We start from the raw sequence: 27,129 nt of genomic DNA on the forward strand, positions 1-27,129 counted from the left end.
AAGGCAGTTCTGAAAGCAAAAGAGGGTCCAACTGGTACTAGTATGGTGTACCTAATAAAGTGGCCGGTGAAAAGAAACAATTCTTCTGGAAAAATAGATAATATTGATCTTGCACAAGACATCTTTTTTTCCAGTCTTTGCTTCTAGAATTAGAATATTCCTCCCAGCTTCTGCTAAAATCACCTACACCAGGAACAATGATAAACATTAAATAGTGACTGCTGGAATTTTTCTGCTTGTGGTTTTCATGCAGAATTTACATTCAAGCGAGCGAACAGAGAAACGATTTAGTCATGAATAATGTGAGCAATCAACTGAGTGAGAGTTTTATTGCCACACACATTAATCAACACATTATGACAATCCACCACATTGTGAATTCAGCTCAGTGAACTGACAAATTGGCTTGTAACAGACAGCGCAAACTACATTCAAGGGCACTTACTAGTTATATGTAAACTATAACTCTGTGGCTACAAAACAGTCATGTTATAATGAAATATGCAGACAGTGATCTTTGGTTCTTCACAAAATATCTTTGGCATATAAACATGAATAATCTGCACAAGTTACAGGTCTTACATTACACATGAAGACATCATTTTGGTCGTTTTTTATGTGCACAAAATAGCATTTGTTCCAGCTTAAACCATGCAAACATGCTACAGGTATAACAAATACAACCAAAAACATTACAAAAATGATAAAGAGAGAAATACAAAAATGTTATTAATGAACTGGTCTCCTGACATTTCCTCCTACCCATCAGATTATGCTCCCAACATTGTTTTTGAATGGTTCTGAGGTTGGGGTTTGGGATTAGGTAGGGCGATATTACAGCTTCATATCACACTACTCTACATTAAAGTTAACACTGGTAGCAAAACCTGATGGGTAGCATAATGCGTCATCAAAATGTGCAACTTACTTTTCTAAATGGGAGGACAATCTGACAAAGTAAGATAAATCGAACACCGACATCAGATTCAAAAATGCAGACTGAATAAATCATAACACATGAAGTGCCATGGCAACCTGATATAATCAATTTATGAGATTTGAAAAATAACACTGCTTTCCATCCAAGGATCTTCGGCATTTGAAAAAAATGCATTGTTGAACTGCTTTGCATTTTCAGATTTCTGTATGTTGTTCTCTGGATTTTCTTAATCTTCTAATTAGCTCTTCTTAAAATAAGACACCAAACTCTGTGTTTCCATCCTCTGAAAGTGGTGAGGGTTAAAATGAACTACAGTTTTACTTTGTAGAAAGCGTTTACTGGACACGAGACAATGTTCTGCTGCTGTGACTTCTCAGAACCTTCTGGAAGAGATCATCTGTAATGTGGCAAAAAATTATTATTTATTATTTTATTTTACATACAGTGCTCAGCATATATGAGTACACCCCTCACAAATCTATCTTTTAAATTAATATTTTCAATAGGGAGCTATACAATATTAAATTTGTGCATATACATTAGATCAGTCAGTACTGGAGCCAAATCTGGAGATAATCTAACAAAATAACTTTTGATAATGGCCCAAAAACTAGTACAGCCATATTTATATTTTTTAGAAAAATATTTAATACAAATTTTAAAAAGAGGAAAGATCAAGAGAAGCAAAAAAAAAAAAAAAAATTGAGTTTAATTTTTTTTCAATATTTAGCTTGAATTTAATTTGACTAGCTTTTAATTTCTAAATATGTTTGGTGACTAAAGCATGACTTTAATAAATATCTCTAAATGGATAAAAATATTCGTTTTCAAAATGGGGTGTACTCAATGATGCTGTATTTCAGTATCATCACAAAAGTACAGATGAGACTAATAACTGCATTGATGTGAGAAAAGTGAAGTTAGCCAACATTACTTACCATTTTTGGATACTTGAGACCCAGCCTAGAACAAAAAATAAAAACCCAATATAAACATTTTTCTTTATCATTTATAAATAAGTTAGAGGCACAACGACAATTCATAAACAAGTAAAAGTACTGGAAAATTGGTTTATTGTATATACTAACCCTGACAGCAGATGTGCGTCTGATTGTTGAGCCTTCGGCCTGGTCACTCACAATTTTAGGAGCTAAAACAGATGGACACATCGCTGTTATGAACTGTTAAAACAATATAGTTCTTTTATCACAGTGTTTAAGGAATCCTTGGCTTACGCAGTGGCTTGATGATGACATTAACAGCGTGCACAACTCCATTGGTAGCCATCAGATCAGACTCCACCACAGGCACACGGTTCACATATATGGTTGAGTTACGCTGAAAAGAAAAAAGAAAAAAACTGAATGAACAAAAAGAGTTATTAAATGTAGGGAATATTTTATTTTTAAATATATATTGCTTCATATTTTATTATAGTTATTCTATTTCTTGTTTTAGTTATTCTAAGTTATTGAAATTTTTAAAATAAATGTTCAATAATGTAATTATTCAATTGTGTGTGATTGTATATTTAGTGACAAAAGATCACAAAATAAACTAAATAAACAAAAACACTTTCAAATTGATTTACAGTAATACTATATATTCTTAGAGTATATATTTTGAACTAACATGACAGTAATTAAATCATTTTAGATTTTTGTTAAAGAAATAAATGTACAGTAAAATTCAAATGTTTAAGGTCAGTATTTTCAATATTGGTTTATTCAGCTATTATTTACATTCTAAATATACTAAAACAGAAATATGTTCTATAAATTTGTTAAAATATGACTGTTTTTATTGTTTTTGTTGGAATAAAAGCAGCCTTGGTGAGCATAAAACACAATCTAACCCCAGTCCCATAGCAATACATTCCCATAGCAATACATCAGCCTGTACGTATCTCAATAATAAGCAGAGATTGATGGCAGTATACTGACAGTGCCCAACTCCAGTTTGTCTCCAGCTAGGGGCTTCAGTCTGGTATGAGAGGTCACAGCTCCACTGACCAGGAACTCATCTCCAATGTGGTATTTGAGGATGTTAGCCAGCTCTTTAGGGTCTCCTATGTTTTCAAAGCAGAAAAACATCAGATGAAAATACAAACACAATTCTGAAAAAAAAATGGGAGATTATTGTAAAACGCAGTATAATGAAGAAGCTGTAATTTGCCAGTTCACATTTACTTTTATTTAACTGACAAATGAACAACAACAATCAAAGATTTTATGTGTCTTTACTGACAAACAAAATTGTATATACAGTGCTCAGCATAATTGAGTTCACCCCTTTTTGAAAATGAATATTTGTATCAATTTCTCAGTGAATATAGGCAATGTATTTTGGTGCATTTAAACAAAACAGGTTTATTAAACAGAAATTATTTATTAAAATAATATTTTAGTCACCAAACATATTTAGAAATTAAAAGATAATACAATTAAATTCAAGCAAAATATTGCAAAACTTAATTACAACCTACAAAATTTCAACAAAACTTTTTTTTTTTTTTTTGCTTCTCTTGATTTTTCCTCTTTTTTAAAAGTTGTATTTAATATTTTTCTATAACAAATAAATTTGGCTGTACTAGTTTTTGGACCCTTATCGTAAGTTATTTGGTTAGAGAAGCTCCAGATTTGGCTTTAGTACTGACTAATCTAATGTATATGCACAGATATAATATTGTATAGCTTCCTATTAAAAATATGAATTTAAAAGATAGATTTGTGATATATGCTGAGCACTGCATATATGTTATCTAAGCACATGTTAAATATTTGTTTATATTTTAAAAATCAAATTTATTTGGTCAGTGAAAACACTAGAAACCCTTTCTTTGTTATGTTGTCATTGAGATAAAATTGTTGCTTTTATTCTGGAGGTCTGGAGATATTTTAAAGTTGATGACAACAACATTGCCATAGCAAACTATGAGATACTGTATGTAAACTTGGCATTGCCCACAGAGAATTTTTTTTTTAATATATTTACTGTTGCACTAAAGTCCAAAAGTAAAGAATTTGTTATTTATTACTTGATTGCTCAAGTTACCTCACAGAAATGCTCTGTTTGTAAACAGAATTGTTGAATTTTAAATTAACGTGAATTAAATAAAAATAAGGAACATATTGGATTTGTTTCTTTACTCTTCTATATTTTTATTAACGTATTACAGAAGTATCGGATTGGATTTCCGTATCGGCAGATACTCAAAATCAAATGACTCAGACTCGGGGGCAAAAAAACCCTTATCAGGACATCTCTAGTAAACACATTATAACTTAATTTTTGTTTAGTAGTGTGCACTGCTAAGTACTCTATCTGGAGAACTTTAAAAGCAATTTTCTCAACTTTTCGATTATTTAAATATTAGTTAAAATAGGTTATTTGTATTTTGACCAAATATTGCCAATCGATGGAAAGATTATTTATACAGCTTTCAGATTACATTTCATTTCCCTAAATAGACACTTATTTTGCGATCCAAGGTCACAATAAGTGTTGAATATGCTGCACATCCACTTAAGTAAATCTGACCAGAATATATGTAATCATGCACTAAACGTCTGCTTTTCTGACTGACTGACAAGGTGAGACATTACTCATGAGTTTGTTGAGGTCAGCGGACGGCAATGCACTGAAAGCAGCGTTGGTTGGTGCGAAGAAGGTGTAGGTTCCTTTTTTATTCAGGAGCTCCGTCAAGCCAGCTTTTTGAATGGCGCCAACCAAAGTGCTGCACAGATGAAAGCTCATTAGTGCACATTATTAGGAACATATCTTTAGGCTATAAAAGACAATTAAACTGACAGCTCAAACTGCACATTTCAAAAGGTCATCTGAAATCGGAGGAAATTACGGTCTCAAGTTTGAACACGATCATTAGGAAAAAGCTTTAGAGATTGACACTGAAGCCTGTAAATGTTGGTGAGAAACAGCAGCTGTGTATTTTCTTTCAACAAGACTGTGAAAACAATTACACCCTTTCTGCTGGAACTTTTTCTTCTTCTAGGTTTTTATATGGAAAATTGGGTAAATCAGTGTGAGGTTAAAACCTTTTTGTTATGTAGTTTATAGTTTATCACTTTGAATTGGCTTTAGCAGCTTATTTTAAAGGAAATGTTAAATCTTGTCAAGAATTACTCAACTTTTTGTCATTTCTAACATTTACAGTAAACAAATAATACATTCATTCATTCATTTTCTTGTCAGCTTGGTCCCTGAACTACTGAACTAAAATGGAAAAACAATATTTGTTAAATTTCTCTATAAGTTAAATGTTAGTTTTAAAAATAATGTTGAAATTCTCATTGAAAATCTAACAAATGCTCTGGGATTATTTTCATTGTTAATTAATGTTAATAATGTTAACGTTAACCATTAATGCTTAACTAATAGAACTTCAACATAAGTTCTACCATAAATACAGACACAAATACACAATAAATGACTTAAACTTTATAAAACAAGCTTTTAAATGAATAAAAACAACAGAAGTGTCTCAACAATTTAACTAAAATAATCCTCTTACACGCCTGCAAAACTATTTTTTCTTTGTTCTAAATGAAAAACAAATGGTCTGTCAAACTCCAAAAAAAGCAAACATCAGAAATACAAAATATACGACTCAAGAGCTTTGCTGCACTAGGACCTTTTGACAGCAAATGCCATTTGTTCTCATGTGTCTTAAGGGCCAAATGCCATTCATTTAGGCAAAATTTTATTTGAGAGCGACAGCAGAGGGGAAGAGTTTCCATGAATAACAAGTTTAAGTTCTGCATGTTTTTATTAACTTTGAAAGGTTAAAGTACACCAATCCTATAAGCAGCCTTAAACGCTATGATATATTGATTAACCACTGACATTGGATGTTGGAAAATAAACAATCATTAGCATATCTGAATTTCACGTTACATTTACACTGGAGCATTTTCATTTTAAAATGACGTATTCAAGAGTTCACACTTGGCTGATGATTGGTAATAAGCTTGCTAGGCATGCTGTCCCTGGAGAGAGCCCTGGGTTTATAAGATCTTCAAGCCTTGAGCTCCCTCCTGTTAGGAGGGCGAGAGGGGAGTTTGAGTTCAGGTAGATCTCAATGAACTCCCCTGACTTATTTCTGGCTAACGGCAGATATAAGGTGGCTGAGGAGATATACGGCTTGCTAAGGGCTTGATGCCAATTTGGTATGTTCAGTTTATTAGGTTGCGTGTTTTTTGGACTGTAGGAGGAAACCGGAGAACCTGGGGAAAACACACGCTAGCACGGGGAGAACGAGCAAACTCCGCACAGATATGTCAACTGGTTTAATAGGGAGTTTCACCAGAGACATTCTTACTGTAAGGCAACAGTGCTAAACACTGGGCAACTGTGTCACCCATCTAGAAAGGAGGGGGAGTAGGGGTGGGTGGGAAACTCTGGTTATTTATAGTGAGTTAGGAATCATTTGATTAGTAAATCAAGCGTTAGCTAATGTGGAACAAGCCATGAATAGTCATAAGCACGTGATCCTCTCGAAATTAGATTATTCTGCAGATTGGGCATAGATATATCTTGCTGGTATCTGTACACGTTGTCTACCACACGTATTATAGTGAGGAGCTTGATGAATCAGGGAACCATGCAATTAAATAAAGTATGTTGAAATCGGACATGAGAATCAATAAGAACCAGATTCAATAAGCAGAATCAGAACCCGAATCACTAAAATTAAAAGGATATTCAACCCTACAGAAGGCCAGTGCGCTAGCAATTGTGGATAGCCTCAGATTACATTTTTTTAAAAGTCTTTGTTTCAGTCTGTATGCACTGAAATCTGACCATAATGGGGTTTTCAATGTTTTCAAAACACTATATTTTCATGGGTTTAAGATGGCACAGTAATGTGGAAGCCATGTGTAATGTAACAAAACATATGTGTTTTAAATCAGAAATGTGCTTGTGTAAACGGCACCTCAGACCCAGAAGCTTACTAAGCACTTGCACACATAGTGACAAGAACAGAAACTTTGACATTATTTTAACAAATCTTTTTGAGTGCAGTTTTATAATGATACTTCAAGTGTTTGCACTCACAAATAATTGCCCTAATAAGTTTAGGCATATTTGGAGTGCTGTCCGGGAAGAAGACTCTTACAAGGCTCGGAAGGACACCCTAACACTTGTTATTCCTTTATCAGATAAGAGAGAGTTAGAGAGGGGTCAGAGTGCAGTGCATAGCCCAGTCACAAAATGCTCCCCCTAAAGTAAATTCGTTTCAAAGTGCTGTGATAGGGTGTTGGAGGGATGCTAAAGATCAAGAGAGATAAATGGGTAGAACATACTTGATTATTTATAGGGGTTTGTTCTAGTGCTGATTGAATAATTAAATGATTGTAAGTGATGAATGAGCCTGATCTGTATATGCTCCTCCTGAAATTAGTTTATTAGTTTTCACATTGAAAAAATGTTGCAGATTAGCTCAAACTAACATCACGATAATATCAAAAACTTAGATTGTAGTCAAATGCCTGCTTATTGCAAAGTAATTAAAAATCAGTGTATGTTAGTGCAGGATAAAGACTGGAATCCATTTCTTTGTTCTTTTGCAAATAGTTTCACACCTGCATTCTGTTGGTCTGAACTACGATCAAAAATTATATATGACATTTTCAGCCGTTTTGATTCTGTTTCACACCAGACTGCTCTGAACCAAAACAAAATCAATCACGTGACAATATCCACATCAGTCGTTGGCTAGATGAATTTCCCGAACTGCATTTTGAATGGTCAGAATTAATGCGTGGGAATCTCATGGAAGTAACAAAAGCAGAAGAAAATTCGGCAGGCATTATGGACCTCCTCACAACTTCACGTTTGTTGGTGAGCTGCCATAAGTGGTAAAGCGTGAAATTCTCACAACATTCTCACAACAAACTAACCCCTCCAGGGTTTGTTTGAAGACAACCTCTTTGGGAAAATCACGGTACACTAGTTTGGTCCAAGTTTGGTGTGCACTCTCGAGTCGCTTTCACACCTGTCCAAACGAACCTCAACAAAAGGCAAACTGGTACGTTTTAACCTTGGGAGACCTTATCAATCTTTAAAACAAATTTTTGCATTTACAAACAGATACATTACACACTCAACCAGTACCCTAGGATACATGACAGTGTAGGTTGTTTGCCACTTTATTGAAAAACGACCCACAGGAGTATTTACTAAAATAATGCTCCTGTCATGACTTAAATTCATGACTTTTGCATTTCAACTGGTCTATAAAATGTACAGCCGCATTACTTCTTTAATGTGTTTCAGAAAACATCTTCTGTTAACACTATACAACATAAAACACATAATATGAAACACATTTATGAACACTGGGTATGCGCATATCTTGTTGAAATATGACCCACATGAGCATTTGCTAAAATAATGCCCCTATCATGATTTATTTCATGATTGGTGCAGCTTCATCATGTTACAAAGCCTCTACTAAATGTGAATATAAATCTGAATTGGAAATAGAAAACATATAGTAGGAAGGAGGATGTAAAGACTCCACAATGTGCATTTCACTGATTCAGCTTTTTGACTGCAAATGTCTGTCATACAAACTTTCAAGACGGCACACACACACAGCACAACGCTGTCGCTATTTTTTCACCAGCTAAAAAGATGCTTAACTTTAAAATGTAACCAGGTTGTGACAAGCTGCTTGCGCAAACAAACAATTTTATGTAGGACTCTCTACAGTTGAAATCATTTAGTCTTATTTTTTGCCTCATATGTTGAGTCAGATATCAGCCAAGACATTTGTTAACCACCGTGGATTCGGCAGCTGACTTGGGCTCATAAATTAAAAACATTTGTGTCACAAAATTGCATCGATCTGCTACATAAGACATGTATTAACACTATGGTTGCAAATGGGTTAGTTTTACAATGGGTTTATGCACTTTTGAAAGCTTAAAATATGGCCACTACCAAACGCTATTATACAGGATGGAAGAGCTAGGATTGTAGGACTTTCTACACACTACATGACTGAAAAAAAAGCAGAGCAGGGCACTTTAAGACTTCACTGTAAGACGTTTAGTTTAAATATGCGGATCATCTTACCTGAAACGATTATCTGCTTTCAGGACATCCATGACAGTTCCCTGGGGGGGCGTCAGGATACTATCAACGAGGAACATATTTGCATAGCGGCCGTTTTTGTCATGGGCGGCAATGCAGGCGTTCTCAATGCACAGGTTCTGCAACATCCAAGCAAGTGAAACGGTTAAGGTTAGTGGTTATACAGATCAGCGCTTTCGTTTCAAAGCTCTCTTTTTCTCACAAGACGATAATGATGCATGAAGTGAGCTGTGGAAAACGTTAAGGTGATCCAAAGGAGAGGTTTCCGGTGGTCTGTGAAATCCATTACAAAGCAGAAATGTGAGCGTGCAGACAGAACTATACCATCCTCACTGCCAGCTACAACATGGCTGGAAAAAAAGGCTCTTATGTGTGTTTGATGGATTGGTAACTGGGTTATAATTCAAGCGCTGGTCAAGAGGGATTTATTTCCTTAACCACTGTCATCAAAATGACTGTTCTACTGGACATTTTTATCAGCATCAATACATATCAATGTTTCATTTAAAAATAGCAGCAATTTGGGTTTCTTTTAAATCCATCCAATCCGCATATTCCCACACTTACATTTCTGAACACAAACACTCTAAGTTTCAGTCCACCAAGGGTCTCCAACTCCTGCCCATGATAAAGGCTCTTGGAGGAAAACTTCTCCTTGAGAATGTGGTTTCTCAGCAGTTTTTTCATGTCAGGAGTCATAGCAAAGCTCTTGTCTGCACACAAATGATACAATTAGAGTTAATACAGAGTTTCGTAAGGCTCAACTGCTAGATTAAAGAACATTGAGTGATCCAACCTTTAAAAGCCTCGTTGAGGGGGGCTAATAAGGTCACAGACTCAGAGCCGACCAGGTGATCATTAAGACCAGCATCTTTAAAAAGCTTTGCAGCTGTAGTAACAACAGATCCCTCTGCAAGCTCAAGCAGGGTTTTGGCTAAAAACAAACAAACAAGAAAGGGCTGAATACAACGTGGTTCAAGAGTAAATTCAAACAAGTACCTTCAAGTTAAAGAAAATGAATTGTTAATTAGTGAAAAAAATAGTATGACATTGATTCTAAAATAGCCTTCAAAAATCAAACTTCGTTTAAATCTGGTGGTGGCAATTGCAAATTGTATGAATGGCATCTATAGGATTTGAGCATGACTTTGCCTTGTAGAAACACATCACAGAAGACAACAACAAGCAAGAAAACCAGTTTGCTTAGCATTACTCTAGATTGTTATACAGTATATTACTCTTACTCTTCCATTAAAAATGTCTCTTATTTTATGCCTCATACATTGAGTCAGATATCAGCCATGAAGTATGTAAAACATGCATTCGGCAGCTACCAGAAGTTCAGTTCATAAATTAAACATATTTTTGTTACAAAGAATCATAGACCTCCTTCAAAACACAAGTATTAACCCCATGGTGGCATATTGGTTAGTTTTACAATGGGTTTATGCACTTTTGAAAGCTTCAAAAAGTGGCCACTACCAAACACTATGTACAGGATAGAAGAGCCTGAATAAAATGTAACATTTAACAACTCCGACTGTGTTCATCTGACAGAAGAAAGTCATTTACATACACCTGGTATGGCTTGAGGGTGAGTAAATTATGGTGTAATTTTCATTTTTGAGTGAACTACTTTAAAGGGCATCTCTAAGGTGGTTAAAGAGATAGACACCAACATTACTCATCCTCCACTTGTGTTCTAAACCTGTTTAAATTTATTTCTTTTGTTGAAGACAGAAGTGGGTTTAAAAAAAACATCTTAAGACTTCCATAGAAAGAAAATAAAAGAATTTAATAAAAATTTAGAACCACTTCAGTGATGCGGAAAATGTAATTTAAAAATGTAATTTAATAACTGACATACCCGAGTCAGGAATGAGAAGCTCATTAATGTAGTGAACAACTCCATTGGTTCCAAGCTTATCTTTCTGCGTGACGACAGCTTTGCCGTTGATGGTCAAATCTTCACCATCACAGCCGACTTCCAGCATGGTGCCCTGCAGGGTCTCCAGAGGAGTTCCAGCCACGATGGACTCAGAGCAGTGTAAGTTCTTCAGAATGTGGAAATTCAGCAGATCTAAAGGGGATTGAGAAAAAAAGATGGCCATATGACAACACATATCAACAGCAGCACAGCTGTGCTACTGGAAAAAGACAAAATATAACAACTGGCTTGGACAAAAAATGTTGCAGCATCTAAATGTTAACTGTGTAAAACCCAACATAAAATCAGACTTTCCCTAATCTTTTTGCATATTCCTGAACACTGCTAAGTGAATTTTGCAAACCATACCAGTTTACATGGATTCTGGATGGATTTTTCTTCTTGGCTGACATTATTACAACCCCTCATACTGTTTAGCATCCTTCAACACCTTGTTCTATTTATTATGCACTTAACAACTCCTTTTACAATTCAGTTAACTCCAAATGGATATAATTATACCCCACTCAGCATTTTTTAAAAATTATTATTTCATTTCCCTCAGAAATTAGTAAAATTCTAGAAGTAAAATGTAAAAATTTCATGCTGATGAAGACCAAATGTACCTTTAAGAGCAACAGGGTCTCCCAAAATTCTGGTCAGTGTATCTGGAGGAATCTTCTCAAAGGCTTCATTCGTTGGTGCAAAGATGGTATAAGAACCCTGGTTCTCCAACAAGGTAGTGAGACCAGCGGCGGCAACTGCAGTCTGAATGAAAAGGTCACTGAATGTATCAGTCATACTATATAACACATAAAAAAAAAAGAAGCAGTAAATTCCTTTAATCTACCCGCAGAGTGTCCAGGTCATCATCAGTGTCAATAATAGAGTTGACATCGTTTGTAATGGCAGTGATGACTCTGTCCACAACATGCACAATTCCATTGGTGGCATGCTGATCTGTCTTCACAAGCCTTGCGCAGTTCACCGTCACGATCTGCAACCACACATATCATTGGTAACGTACACACAACTTCAAACAAATCATCTGGTGTAAATGCTAGTTGACACAATTCATAACGGCATTAAATAACTACAGATAAAGTAAACAGAATATTTCCAGTAAGCCAGTCTAAACAAGACTTTCTTCTCTTGTAGGTTCAAGCAGTCAACCAAATCTGACTTACTCCGTTAGAATAATGGTGGATATGAACATCAAAGTCTTGATACATGGAGGAGAACGAAGAGCCGTGCTTAAGATCTTCAGAAGTCAAGCGTTTGTTGATCATGTGGTAGTGCAGCGCGTTCAGGAGCTCAATGTTGACGTTGCTCACCAGGGCATCCAGAATTTCCTACAGCACATTTTGAACAACACTGAGCTTATCTTCATATTTTACAGTTTGGTAGACAATATATTATGTTATTCTGGGAACTCGGAGCCTGAAAATGACTGGAAACTCTTTATTTGTTCTACATGATCTATGGAGACGCATTGGGAACTCACAGTGGGAAGTGCAGCCCAAGCCTCATTGCTGGGAGCAAAGAATGTGAAGCTGCCGGGTCCTTCGATCTCCTCCTGCAATTTCGCTCTCTCGGAGTACATCTTAGTTGTGGTGGCTTCAACCACACTCAGGGTTTTATAGATGTTCACCAGAGGTAGAGCTTTGAAAAAGAAATCAAGATTTTACTGTTCAGGGCTGTTCTAAGAAACTGAGCTCCCTCTTGACCCAGTGCTCTTACTGATACCTCCCCCCTCAAAAACACTAACACCACCAATGTGTTCATACATAAACAAAGAGAGTGCACAACACTCATGACAAGCCAGTGAAATAGCAGAAAATAATGCACATTCAAGGTGGTGATATAGTTGCAAGGCGGAGTGTACTTTACACCTTGGCATGCGTTATTCAATAATAATTCCAAGTGGACATGAATCAATTATACATTATTATTGCCACATCTAAGGATAAAACCTTGCTTCATCCTTAAATAACTCTTGCACAATATTAGACCTTAAACATTGTTCAGTCTCATGTAGAGGTACTTGTCTTGCCTCTCTTAAGCTGCGATCACACTGGACTTTTCTGCCCACAGACTTCCATTCATACGCACGCAAATGCGTCAGACCGGAAATGCAAGCTCATGCGACACGTTTTGCAGTTCGCTGCATTGCAAAGTTCAAGCTTGGTGAACTCTGACGTGCGAAATCGCACCTTTTGACTACGTGAGACCTCTCTGAACAGAAATATTAAAATACGGACCAATCGCTCGCTTTTTTAAATGTCTAATCATCTTGTTTAATTCGGCCCCGTTTCGCAGCTCCGTTTGACAGAATTTCACATACTCAAACTCTAGTGTGACCACAGCTTTATGTGTATAGTTAAGAATTTAATAGTATAAGTTAGTTATGTTTATTTTTATGATTAAATTATGTAGCATTGTTGTCCTGCAAGACTCAACATATCATTTCTCTGTATGTCCACACACATAGCGGAATGACAATAAAGCTTGACTTGACTTGGCTTGACTTGATTACATGTTATAACACGATATTTGTCAGTTTATTTTGCCATTAAACTGCTCGTTAGATGGATTAACCCCAAAAAATGTATTTCGATTGTTGACTTGTAGGCAGTATTGCATGCAGTATTATGGTCTATATTTGAGAGAGGCCATTTTTAAAAGGTAAAAGTACACAGAAAAATCACTGAAAATACTATTTTGCACACATTCACTTATTTAAAGGTTGGACTGAAAAGCAGTTTAAAACTGAAAAACTTTTTTCCTTTTATTCTTTTTTTTTCGGTTTAGTCTCATTATAAATCAGGGGTCACCATTGCGGAATGAACCGCCAACTTATCCAGCATATGTTCTACGCAGAGGATGCCCTTCCAGCCGCAACCCAAATGCAAATCTTTTTACTTTTCACCTAAATTGTCTCCAACAACAATCCTACATTTTCTAAACGATCATTTCCACTATAACATATTGAAAAACAGACACCAGACGATGAATCTTAAAGTTTCTAGCTTTCAACTTAATCCATTTACTCACCCTGAAACTAATTATTTAATTTGCCTTTTTTTATTATTATTATTTTCAGGGTTAACACTTTTTAATGGATAGGACAGTAGAGAGGATTGACAGGAAACTGTTGGGAGCAGAGAGAAGGGAAGGATCGGCATAGGGCCTCAAGATGGGGGGTCGCCTTGAGCACTAGAGTGCACGTGTCAACACACTAACCGCTACACCATTGGCGCCGACTGTTTCATTGTTTTGTGAACACAAAAGAAGATATCCTGACAAATATTGATAACCAGACAGTAGAAGGTAGCTGACTTATTTTTACCTTTTCAACAGTGGAGGCCTTCAGCTGTCTGATTGCCAAAATTCATAAAAAAATCCTCTTTTGTGTCAAAAGCAAAACAAACAAACAAACAAAATAGAGAATCTAATACAGGTTTGGAACAACTTAAACAACATCATGCAATTTTGAGTGTGCCTCACACAGGTGAGTGGGCTTGACAAACCACCTTAAGAAAACACACTCTTTTATCTTTTACTTTCACATTTCACATTTGCACCAGATACTTTCTAACAATCAGTCCATATCTCAAAACAACTAACAAAAAATGTTTGCATTTATGAAGTGTGCTTCGATCTGGTGAGTGGACTTGACAAACCACCAGTAGCAAACACCTTTCTCTCTTAAAAAAACACTCCTCTTCCTTATTCTAACACTTAATTCTCTGAGTACTAACAATTCCTTTGTATAATTAGCATTTCTTGTTTGTAGTGTCTCTTGTTAAATCGTTAAATGCCTCTTCAATTGTAAGTTGATTTGGACAAAAGCATTTGCTGAATGACTAAATGTAACTTGAGGGCGATTTAATTATGATCAAATTTAGCTTTCTGTGTGAACCATCCCTTTAAAGTCAGCATTATATATCTGATTCATTAAAGTTTATACTGATTTAGCAATCTGATCACCTCCCAGAACGCTCAGGCAGCCCACACATTAGAAATGCTATTTCTATTACAATTACATACGGGAAACACGATGGCTCAGTGGTTAGCACTGTCACCTCACAGCAAGAAGGTCGCTGGTTCCCGGCTGGGTCAGTTGGTATTTCTATTTGGAGTTTGCATGTTCTCCTCGTGATGGCTTGGGTGTGCTCTGGTTTCCCCCACAGTTCAAACACATGCTCTATAGGGGAACTGAATAAACTAAACTGGCCGTGGCGTATGTGTGTGTATGTGAGAGTATAGGAGTTTCCCACTACTGAGTTGTAGCCGGAAGGGTATTCGCTCGGTAAAATATATGCAGAATAGGTTGGTGGTTCATTCCGCTGTGGTGGCCTCTGATGAATAAAGGGACTAAGCTGAAGGAAAATGAAATGAAATTAAATAGTTACATACCAGCCGGACAGCCTTTTTCTCCAATCACCTTCTCATATCCAGGGCAGCACTCATAACTGATCACCCTACAAAGAGAATTTCAAAAACACAGTCAAAAACAGCACAGCTTTGTTGGTTTTAACAAAAGAGTCTCAACAGATCCCATCGGAAATGGGAGTTCTTTTATAGGAAATCAGGTCTATATTTCTCTCTTTATTGCTGTGAATACTGGAGTGGAGACAACCGACACACTCCTCAAAGTGTTTTAAACTGCACGGCTTAAGATATACTGTGCTTCTTCATTTCATTTCTTGCCAGGTATTTCCATAATAAATAAGGTCTGTGCAAGAGTTGGTCTTAGAGGGTCATAAAATCTAATTTCCTTTGGTAGCAGAAGAATCCAGAGGCACAGTATGGGCCAGGGAAACTCCTGAGAGGAGACTCTACGGCCAGAAGTCCTGCCAATAAAAACAATGGGAAATTCCTAGGAACCACCACGCAAAGGTACAGTAATTTGGATGCTGAAGATTGACACATATAGCTTTCGCTTAGACATTCTTCCTTTTAAGAAAAATGCTATGACCGCTTACTAATGTGGTACGTGCTTTTTTACCAACTGACAACTAAATAACACAAATTTAGGAGACTGAGGGTGAATTTACAGAGGAAGAACGAAAGTAAAAATGACAAAGGTTGGTGTATGGAACTAAATAATAATCAAAGATCCATTTTATCTATTGCTTGTCTGTGCTTATTGACTTACAGTTCATTGAGATATTTCAGTGAAGAACATTAAAGAAGTTAATTTATCCCAAAATGTTCATTTATATGGAGCCAATAATATGCCAAAACAATCTAAATTTCAATTGTGTTAATTTCAATTTAATAAATCTGAATTTTTGTATCCCGTTAAAATTGTTTTGAATTTTAATATTGAACATCTGAAATTAAAGACAACTGAAATTTTTAAGGCTGATTTTTTTTTATAAACGTATTTTCAAAACTTATTTTTTTAGATTTTTTTTGTGTTCTGAATCCACAGACTGCAGATTTTGGGTAAAAATAAAATTTAAAGTTTTCAAGATGAAGAAATTTAGAACATGATATTGTGAAATAGAAAACAAGAAATTCAGATTGTGAAATTCTCATATTCAGCAGAATGTAGGTCAAGGGTGATCATCAGGGAAGAGTAGACGATTCAGTTGTCTTAAATTTCAGATGTTCCAATATTCAAGTTATGAAATTCAAATTAAGGAATTCAAATTTAAAACAATTTTCAATGGCACATAAATATTCAGATTTATTAAATTACAATTGTCAATAATTCATTCATTCATTCATTTTCTTGTCGGCCTAGTCCCTTTATTAATCCAGGGTCGCCACAGCGGAATGAACCGCCTGTCAATAATTGAAATTAACACAATTCAAATTCAGATTGTTTTGGCATATTATTAGCTCCATACATTTACAGACAAATGAATTTAAGTTAGTTTACAAGAATAAACTTAAAGACAATATGGGAAAAGAACATTAGGAATGCAGTCGGGTTGAAGAATGAAAAACTTTTCTGTTAAATGCAGGTAAATAGAGAAGCTGGAGAACAATTTATGCACATGTTTTAATTTACACCTGTTCAACCCAATACAATGGGTTTGACAAATAATGATGTTTGTTGGAAATGTTCAAAAGAGAGGCATTTTTATTTGAGTGACTCTGTATCTGTGTTCATTTGTTCAGCCTATTTTGGCACTAAACTACATTTTTGGAGCTAATGGCTTGGAACTCCAGTGTCATCAAGGTTATGCTTATTGGGAGATAGGAAGCAGATGCCAAATATTACAAAGGCAAAGTTCACAGTGATCATGTTTCTGTGATGGCTAGAGTCATTTTAAAACTCTGAAAAAGGGTCAATATTATGACTAAGACAGCTTCATATGAATGTTTGCTTTACAGATTACATAATAAGGACAAAACAGGGGTTGAGTTCCTGTGCATATCCCAGTTTCGGAAAGACTTTTGGTATTATGTGATTATTTCTTTTCATAACACAATAATATTACCTTTTCATTATTAGTTGTTGTTGTTTTCTAAATTGATTTATTATTATTATTATTATTATTATTTACTTGATTTCGTATCGTCCTAATATTGTAATTTTCGTAATTTTAGCTGATGTATATATTCTGGATTTACATGCAACAGGCCTACTTTTTTAAAACTGTGTTTGTATTATTTTGTCATGTACTGGAAGAAAACAATAAATTGTAAAATTAAGTTTTAATTGCAAAATTAAAAAATATAAATATAAATAAATAAATATATAAATCAGAATATTATAATTATTATAAAGACTACAAATCTGCTGGTATATGGACTACAAGTTCCAGTCAACACAGGAGCAAACAGATGTATACAGGGAATCCAGAGCCTTGGTCAATACACAGGTGAATGGTCAAAAGGCAGGGAGCATACAACGCAAACAAACAAACAAGGCGAGAGTCAAAAACACAGCAAAGCAAGGCATGGGAAACGTGTCGTAATGTTCACAGAAGCAGTATAACAAGACTCAGCCCAGATGTGTGTGTGTGTGTGTGTGTGTGTGTTTATAAATGTATAATAAATATACACAGTGCACATATATTAAATATGTGTGTGCTTTATTTAAAGTCCCTGTAATAATTTTTTGACAATATTTGTGAGTTTGCAATTAGTCAGGATTAGGAACCGGTGTGAGTGTGCATGGTGCACAACTGGAACTTGTGGTCCATATACCAGCGGATTGTGACAATGTGACACTGAGGACTGGGGTAATGACTGTAATGACATGCTAAAAATCTAACTTTTCCATTGCAGAATTAAATAAAGTTTTATAATATATTAAAATAGAAGTTCTAAAAATATTTCTTTTTCAGATTTTCATAATATATATATATATATTTTTTACCATAATTCCTTTTCTTGCCATAATTATCTCTTTGACTTGCAGTTCTTTAACGGAAGGTAATGTGGTAAAGAACATCCAGAACACTTGATATTTTCCATGGTATGTGCATTTAAAGAGGAATCTGATAGATATTTGTTAAAAGCTTGCTCACATACCAATTCCAACAAATTGTTTGCATACTGGCTTAAGTAACCCAAAGCATCTTAGAGTATGATGGAGTGGAAAACTAAAAGGCAAATCTAAACACAGACAACAATCCTGACATTCAGGCATGGGGTAGACTTGTAAAACACACGGATGAGGGAAGCACATTGAACTAATTATCAAAACAGATGGTAACTCAACTCCTGTTTGTCTTCTGCCAACATAAGCAAAGATGGTAGCCATGGATTTCTGACAAAATAAACAGTTAGGCTGTCTAACTTACGTATTGTGCACTTTCAAGTGGTGTGGTAAGAGGTTCCTAGAAAAATTGTGAAAGTTGTATTACGCTATGTTGAAAAAAATATCCATATTTAGAGTATGGATGTTTTAGCTGATTCATCACTTTTCCAAAAATGCTCACATCCAATGATAACATTAATGAAAGTATGATGATGTCTTTTCAAAAGGAGGAAAAAAGTAGATATTGACAATCTATATTTTACTTATTTTTAAAGGCAAAAGTATCTCTTTATCATACATTTTTATCAAATTTTGAAGTATAAATACCAGTAACATGAAATAAAGTCTGATATTTTGACGGTTTGCTTTAAATACCATTATACAGTTATGGAAAATTTTATAAACCACTTGAAACTTCTCAGTTCTCTAAATGTGCTGGATTAATCAGGTATAAATTGTTGTAATATTTGTGTTTATCTATAAATGTCTAATAAGATTTATTCCAAATTTCAAATACAAGTAATGTCATTTAATCTAGGCTCTTTTCAGAATGACAATCGTGGAAAAATCATGGTTATTATAACAAATATTTATATATATATTGCTTTCATAACTCTTCTGAAGTTAATCATTTTGAATCTTAAAGTAAATATGTATGAATTAATTCCATCAATTATCATTTTATGCTCTAAATAAGTGATTCTCAACCATGTTCCTGGAGGACCACCAGCACTGCTTTGGATGTTTCCTTTGTCTATCACACCCATTACAAAGACTTCAGTCTCTGCTAATGAGCTGCTGTTCTAAATCAGGTGTGTTTGATTTAGGAGACATAGGAAATGTGCAGAGCTGGTGGTCCTCCAGGAATGTGGCTGAGAAACACTGCTCTAAATGACAACTGTTTTGTATATTTAGTTTTTGCATCTGGTTTTCAGGAAAAAAATCTCCAAAAATGTGTTTAACTATGAATTTCCAAGTTATTACATTTTATAGATGTATTTAATCCAACATATAACATTGGACTACAAAATCAGTTACAACTAGATACATTTATTTGAAAATCTGTAATCTGAGGGTTATAAAAATCTAAATATTGAGAAAGCTGCCTTTAAAGTTGTCCAAATAGTTATGAAAATGTTCAAGTTTCAAGTTGTAATGATTTTATCAAAAACTAAAAATCAAGTTTTAATATTTAAATTTTAATGAAGTTTTGATAAATTTACAGTAGGAAATGTACAAAATGTCTTCACTGAAGATGATCTTTACTTCCTTTAATTTTGACTCATGTAACGCATTGATGGCTATTCTCACAAATATATCTGTGCAATTTAAGGTTTTGTTGTCCAGGGTCACAAATATTATTTAAAATAAGGTTCCAGGTGTCTATAAAAAGCAGAGCTCTAGAGGGAGTAATTGGTGAAAAAGTTATTGGTCTCTCCTTAAATGACCTGGAAACGTCCTGTTTCACAGCACTGACCTTTATGAACCAGCCCTACAAAGAGCGCAGTTGTTCCCTCAAAATTCCTCTGACCCCAAATTTCAAAACCCCAAAAAACTCTGTAAATCAAGTGAACTTCGGTGTCAAAGCACCCAACCTCGAGCTTTCCTGAGTAAGGTACGTCCTTTCATTGCAAAGCTCAACTTTTTTTCTCACACAGCCGTGAGACGGATGGAAAACTCCTTCAGACCAGGTCAATGATTTGTGTGTGTTTAGGGATGTAAGACCTTCTACAGGACTCCCAGCTGAAGCCATTTCCTAAAAGCTTCCAAGCACCCACAGCAAATCTGACTTCCTCCTTGTTTTCTTGAGAATCGCTATGAAAGAAAACTCTGTCTGAAAAAGGGAAGATGAATAAAACAAGTTCTCCTCTGTCTCAAGATTTCGAGTACACTTTTAAGTCTTGTTCCTGATATGAGTTGCCAGATAGCTTTTAAATATTCAAATGAAGAAGTAATGCAGGAAAAGAACAATGACAAAAAATAAATGAATAATATGTGGTCTTATGTCTTATATTGCACGGGTATATTTTTGCCACACTGTAAAAAGTGATTAGTTGCATTACTTTGAAAAACATGAGTAAACCTATTGCTGTAAAGGGGTGGTCCACTACGATTTCATATTATAAATTTTAGTTGATGTGTAATGTAGCTGTGTGAACATAAACAATATCTCTAAATGTAAGACGCTCAAAGTTCACTGCAAAGGGAGACTTTGGCTTTTACAGAATTGGCTTAGCAAAGCCTACAGCGGGCAAAGTTTGGGGACTGCAAAAAATACATCTGGGCTTTGAGATCACAAACACTTCAGGTGATGCGCATACACTCTGCGTATCAAATGGGCGGGGCAGAAGGTGCTGTAATGTTATAGCTGAGAAAGCTAAAATGCAGTCCAAACACTGCGAATTACACAAAGCTGCTTCTGTTTCAGTGTTTGGGCTTCCACAGGACACAACACAAAGAGAGAAGTGCTTACAATATAATTTTAATTATGCTCCAGAGAATTATAAATATCTATAGTTAGCATTTGACAAAGGAGAGCTTCCAGAATCTCTCCCAATTCAGTGCTAGTTTTGATTTGGTTAAAAACTCCTCAATGAAGGAGCAGCTCCTACCATAATAGATGAAGCTGTGGATTGTGGGCCACAAACTGTAAGTATTTTTATTTGTTAAAATATATCTATTATATACACAGTTTCTAGCGCTAACATTATGTTGTAGCAAGGATGTAAACAAGGATGTAAACAATGGGAAATGCTGTTTGGCACTGTTACCAATTTAGCCACAAAATTCATTTTTATCCAACAAAGCGCTGTAAACAGCCACAATCTTCAGCAGCACTCCAGTGTCTTTCTATGCAGATGCGTTCCCTGCATTCTACATCACAAATAACAAACTCGCAAAACAAAAGTGAATGTTTCATATTACGTATACATGCTTATTTCGATCATGACACTTATTCTGATCATGTGAAAGACACTTGTCAGATTTTATTTTAGAGAGCAGGCATGAGGTTCAGCTGTGTCCTCCGTGTCATTTTCTGTCTGATTCAGGCACAAACTGTTACGGCTAATAGCTATTCTGAATGTCAGTATTTACACAGCACATGCACAAAGCACATGCTTGTAGGGGTGTGACGCTTTTCCTGGTGACTTGAAGCCGATCCATGAATCACAGCACATTATGTTAGCTGACCAATCAGAGCCTCTTGAGGGCTGGCCTTTCAGAGCAACTAGGATGATAGGATGAACTAGGATAATCAAAGTGAAATTTATGAAAAAAATTTTGTGATTTTTTTTTACAAACGAAGGATGAGCACACTTTGTGATTGCTTTGCATCTTATAAACACAACCAAGACTTTAAAATACACTCTGGACCACCCTTTTAAAGCGACATATGGACTTTACTTAAATAGTAGGTAAATTTGTTGTATCTTGGAAAGGTTAAGTTGACCTAACTTATTTTTTTTATAATTATGCAAGTTCATTTATTTAATGATTTTTAAGGCAACAGATTTACTCACCTTTTAAGTAAAGTTAACTAATCACTTTTTACAGCACATTTTAACAAATTTTGATTAATAACATGCAATGTGATGAACATACTTTACAGATGTTTTTCTCAGTATTTTCATTTGTTAAAGTAAAGTTAACTAATCTCTTTCTTCCAATAGTTGTATTCCAGTCAAATATTTTTCTTTTAAAGACTGATGGTAAGCTTTTTTTCAACTTTCAGGTGATGTATAAATGCCAATTTCAATAAACCGACCCATATGACTGCACTGTAAAAATTGCTGTAAAATTTACAGTATTACATGAAAGTTTGGTTGCCAGTAAGGATGCAATTTCGCGGTCTGTTTGACAAGTGTGAGTGCTCTAAATCAGGCCGGTGTGCAGTTCAAATTGGCCAGCTCGTTTGGGCTTTGGTGCTAACTCTTCATTAACTGAAGCCTTGACCCAGTTGGAAGAAGTGTGCCAGATCACGGTTCGGTTTTGCTTTGGCACAGTACGTTTGTAGCTTGAGTGCTAACTTCTAACTGAAGCCCTGACTTGGTGGGAAGAGGTGTGTCAGAGTGCAGTTCGGTTGGGCATTGGCACAGTACGTTTACAGTGTGAGTGCAAAATGTGGCTGAGCCCGAAACTGAAGATGCGACATTACTTTTAAGTTAATGTTTTATATGGATTCATGAATCATTCTTACTTTTCAGTGAACGCAATATGTCGTAGTTTATTTAAGATGCAAATCCCCCACTACACATCAGCAGCACCTTCAGCAAACCTCCTGATGCGTGCAGCACAAGGACTTTATGATAATTTATGAGCTCAGATTGCTTTGGCAAAATATTTGACTGCGTGTCACTGCATCCTATATGACTTAAAATAACACAAAACGATATAACTAAAGCTATCTCCCGTGCTGAGTGAGAGAGCTTCTCTTGCTGTTAAAATGAATAGTCACAACATGCAATGTGAGTGCAGGCCTTCAGGGAAGGGGAGGACAAACTCGCTTTGTCATGCTTCAAGGCAACTGTATCTAGTGTGAGTACACTCGTAATACTGTACAATATACAAGCACACTGTAAATTAACAATCACAACTGTGCTATAGTTTTACAGCGCATTTGTTAATATTAATTTATCATGCACTCGTACATTTTACAGTATTACTGCCAACCAAAGTTGGGTCACATACGTATTGCTAAATGACCTAAATTTTACAAAATAGGAAAAAAAATCCCCACACTCTCTCCCACACTTTTAAAGATTTAATGTGCATAGTTTTGGGGCCAGAATAATAATTTAAAAAATGCTTTTATTAACAAGGATGAAAATGAGAAAAGATATTTATAAACTTACTATTGGAAATGAATGCTGTTCAGAATCCTGAAAACAAAAGTTTATATAATTTATATTAACAGTAATGGTTTCTTGAGCATTCCATCAGCATCCTAACGATTTCAGAAGGATCATGTGACACTGACGACTGGAGCATTAAGGCCTAAGTTTAATTTTGTTTTTAAATACAGTATAATAGAAAACAGTCATTTTATATTTTTAATTATATGTACATGTATGATATTTTTGACCAAACAAATGTACTCCTGTTTAGCATAATACATTTACAAATTATACTGACCCCAAACGTTTGACCATTTCAGCAATTATTATCTTAAGCCAGGACATGCAAATATTGAAAAACACTTCTACACACTAAACCACCCCCAAAACTTTTTGGTTTACCTACTTAGTATGCACACCTTATGTAAGCAACACGAATCTGTTACATAATGTCTGCAATACACGTATAAACATACCAGACTTCATTCCATATTCCAACATACTTGCATTCATTAAAAAATATATGGTAGCAAAATGACAAATTACACCCTTTTTTATTGATACTTTTACCAGAAAGTTTTAATCCTGTATCGTAGACGCCAAAATGCAGTTCCCCCTGAAGTCTAAAATATCTGTCTCTGGAATGTTCATGTAACCAATAACACCTTTTCACCCCATGGGGACATTAAGTAGATGTCAGTCAAACGGTGTTGCTACAAGTTGTAATTGTGATCCAGGTCTCAGTGCACTGAAGAGCTTTCAGACAGAAAAGCACTGATATTTGTTAGCTTCACATTAATGACTCTTCAGGATGTTAGGCAATTTAACCCCACAAAGACTGAAGCCAATTATCAAGAGACATATGGAAACCATTACTACACAACGCTCTTCTATATCTACTGTCAACTTGAACTCAAATACCCTGAGCAGAGTTTCAAAGAAAAGTGGCTCTTAATAACCAAAAGTGGGGATTGAAAGATGTCAAAGTGTCCTTTTACTTCAGCATCTAAAAATGTAATAATTTCATCCTTTAACAGAGTTATTTTAAAATATTCTATATAAGTTTGAACACTTTATTTCTCGTCCAAAATTTTAAATTTAATAATTTACTCATCCTTCACTTACTGTAGATCAAACCTGAGTGAGTTTTGTTTTTCTGTTGGACACAAAAGAAGTCATTTTGAAAAATGTTGGAAACTGGTAACCATTGACTTCCATAGTATTAGTTTTTGCTACAATGGCAGTCAATGGTTACTGGTTTCTAAGATTCTTCAAAAATATCTTCTTTTGTGTTCAAGAGAAAAAGAAATGCACAATGGTTTGGAATGCGTGAATAGAGTGTATTTCATTTTAGGGTTAACTATCCTTTTAAGTTTGTTTATCCGTTTAAGTATCCTGGTCGTCAAATCTAGATTTGAAATTTAATTCCATGAATGTAGGAAAAACTCTTGCACATGACAACTGATGAAATATTTTCCTTCTAGTGATCCCCTAGGTGTGTTTTTCTCTCCACGAGTTGAAAAGACAATAGAATTCAAGATTAAATATACATCATGTTCAGACAGGCTGACAAATATTTGCAAAAAATTATTTATCCCGACAACTTTACCTGTCTTTGATAGATAGATAGATAGATAGATAGATAGATAGATAGATAGATAGATAGATAGATAGATAGATAGATAGATAGATAGATAGATAGATAGATAGATAGATAGATAGATTAACTAATAAGAAATTTGTGGTAACTCACGTTGGTTTGCCACATATTTTGCGGCGATACCATTGCTTGCAGTTGGTGAAGTACTTCTTATCCGACCCTGGGATCTTCTGCATAGCACAAACATTGGGGCTGCAACAAAAATAATACAAACACTCTTCTTTAAATGCTCCATGCATTCACCAAATGCTTCATGCATGTTGAAAGAAAAGTTATTTTCCACTTATGTTGGAGAAACTGTGCATGTTTAGATGTCTTCACGGTTTAAATCCAATTTACCCAGAAGTTATTAGTCTTCAAAATAAATAATGAAAGACTCAAGTGACCAATCACTGCAGAACAGCCCTTACCCCTGAGTTCTTCCTCTTATTCTGCTGTGTTGAAGAACCGCCTGATACGGGGATTTTGCGGCGAAAACAGTCGCGATTAAGGTGATAGCCAGAGCAAACAAAGTCAAGCGCTTCATCTTGCGTCCCTGCGCGCGCACTCCACAGCGGCGCTGCATGCAGCGGAGACCCGCTTAAATACCGAGACCCCGGTGCTCGTGCTCAGGGGAGGAGCTTCAGCAACACGACACTTTCACTTCTGGATCACAAAAGTAACCATTTTTACCCAAATAGAGCTTCTGTAACACTTCAAACGTTTATAGGCTTATAATTAACTATTTAATATAGTTTAACAACATGTAACTGTGCATAAAATCTGCGTGTAAAATTAATTAAGCAAACTACAGTAGCAGTGTAAAGCGTGTGTAGAGGGTGCACAGTAGTTCTATCAATAAAACAGTGGTGAAAATGTGTAAACTGCTCATAAAACAAATTGCTTTTTAATGAGACCTATTATTTGCACATTTAAATGTTTGTTCAGTAATCGTATTTAGACTGGAGTCACTCTGAACAAAGGTAGCTTAAAAGTAATATTTACTAATTAAATAATAAAAAAATAAAAACAAATTTGTAAAAAAATAATATTTAGCTTTTCATACTAAATATGATGTAAATATGAGGTAATTTATGACCGCTGGATTTGTAAAAAGGTGACTTTTGCGTTCACTTGGGAAATGAGATCCAGTTCTAACTGAATATGCAAAAAATGCATGTCCCTGCTACTTATTAAACATTATAATGAGTAACACTGATGTAAATTTCATCAATGTTCTGGAAAATACAACCTAACATCTGGGTTAAATGTTTAAACCAATCTGCTGGGTAAAAATAACCAACCCAGCAAGTGTTTTGCGCGTTATTTGCCCATGCTGCCATTTTTGACTGGTGTATTTTTATTAATACTTTATCACATTATTTTATCATACAGTTATTACAATTATGCATTTTATTAATGATGTACTAACATTTTCTCTCATTCCCTAACAATAGCAGAACACACTTTATTTGTGCATTCAATTCTTCTTTGGCATCTTTTATCACAACATTTGTTATTGTTCTAAACAAGCATTTAACATTAAAATCAAGTGGTCAGGTTTCAAATCCAGTTGGATCCAATTAAATTTAAGGCACAATAAACACTTGATATTCCTCTTGGACATTTATAAACAGCCAAGTACACATTTAAAGCTCCTTTAGCGTGGGAATTATGTGGGTTGTTTTCGAATCTTCAAATCTACTATTGTAAACTCATCTACGTGTTGATACAGCTGATTTTGTCAATAGTCCAAGAGATGATCTAAAATAAACATGGTGTCAAAGGCAGGAGATGAACTGTTTGGACAGGGTTTTTTTTTCTTTCTTTTACAGTAAGTTCTTAAGGAGTGCCATTTGGTCAATTTGGGGGTTACCCTATAAATCTAGCAGCAGTGGTTAATGAGCTCTCCTCGCATCCTCTCCTCTGGCCTGATGCTCCATT

General features: G+C 35.2%; 1 protein-coding gene across 1 annotated transcript; it reads right to left on the bottom strand.

The window, feature by feature from the left end:
* Positions 1-303: 303 nt before the first annotated feature.
* tgfbi (transforming growth factor, beta-induced) lies at positions 304-25,756 on the bottom strand. The gene is given in 17 exon segments (NM_182862.1): positions 304-1,337; positions 1,879-1,903; positions 2,029-2,090; positions 2,176-2,278; positions 2,884-3,008; positions 4,546-4,676; positions 9,041-9,177; positions 9,626-9,771; positions 9,855-9,992; positions 10,926-11,138; positions 11,612-11,753; positions 11,836-11,982; positions 12,173-12,337; positions 12,490-12,647; positions 15,405-15,469; positions 25,300-25,398; positions 25,617-25,756. Coding segments are annotated over 17 exon segments (2,034 nt in total). The 5' UTR covers positions 25,733-25,756; the 3' UTR covers positions 304-1,275.
* Between the last annotated feature and the right edge of the window lie 1,373 nt (positions 25,757-27,129).

Source organism: Danio rerio, chromosome 14 (genome assembly GCF_052040795.2).
Source record: "Danio rerio strain M-AB ecotype USA chromosome 14, GRCz13ab, whole genome shotgun sequence".
NCBI lineage: Eukaryota > Metazoa > Chordata > Actinopteri > Cypriniformes > Danionidae > Danio > Danio rerio.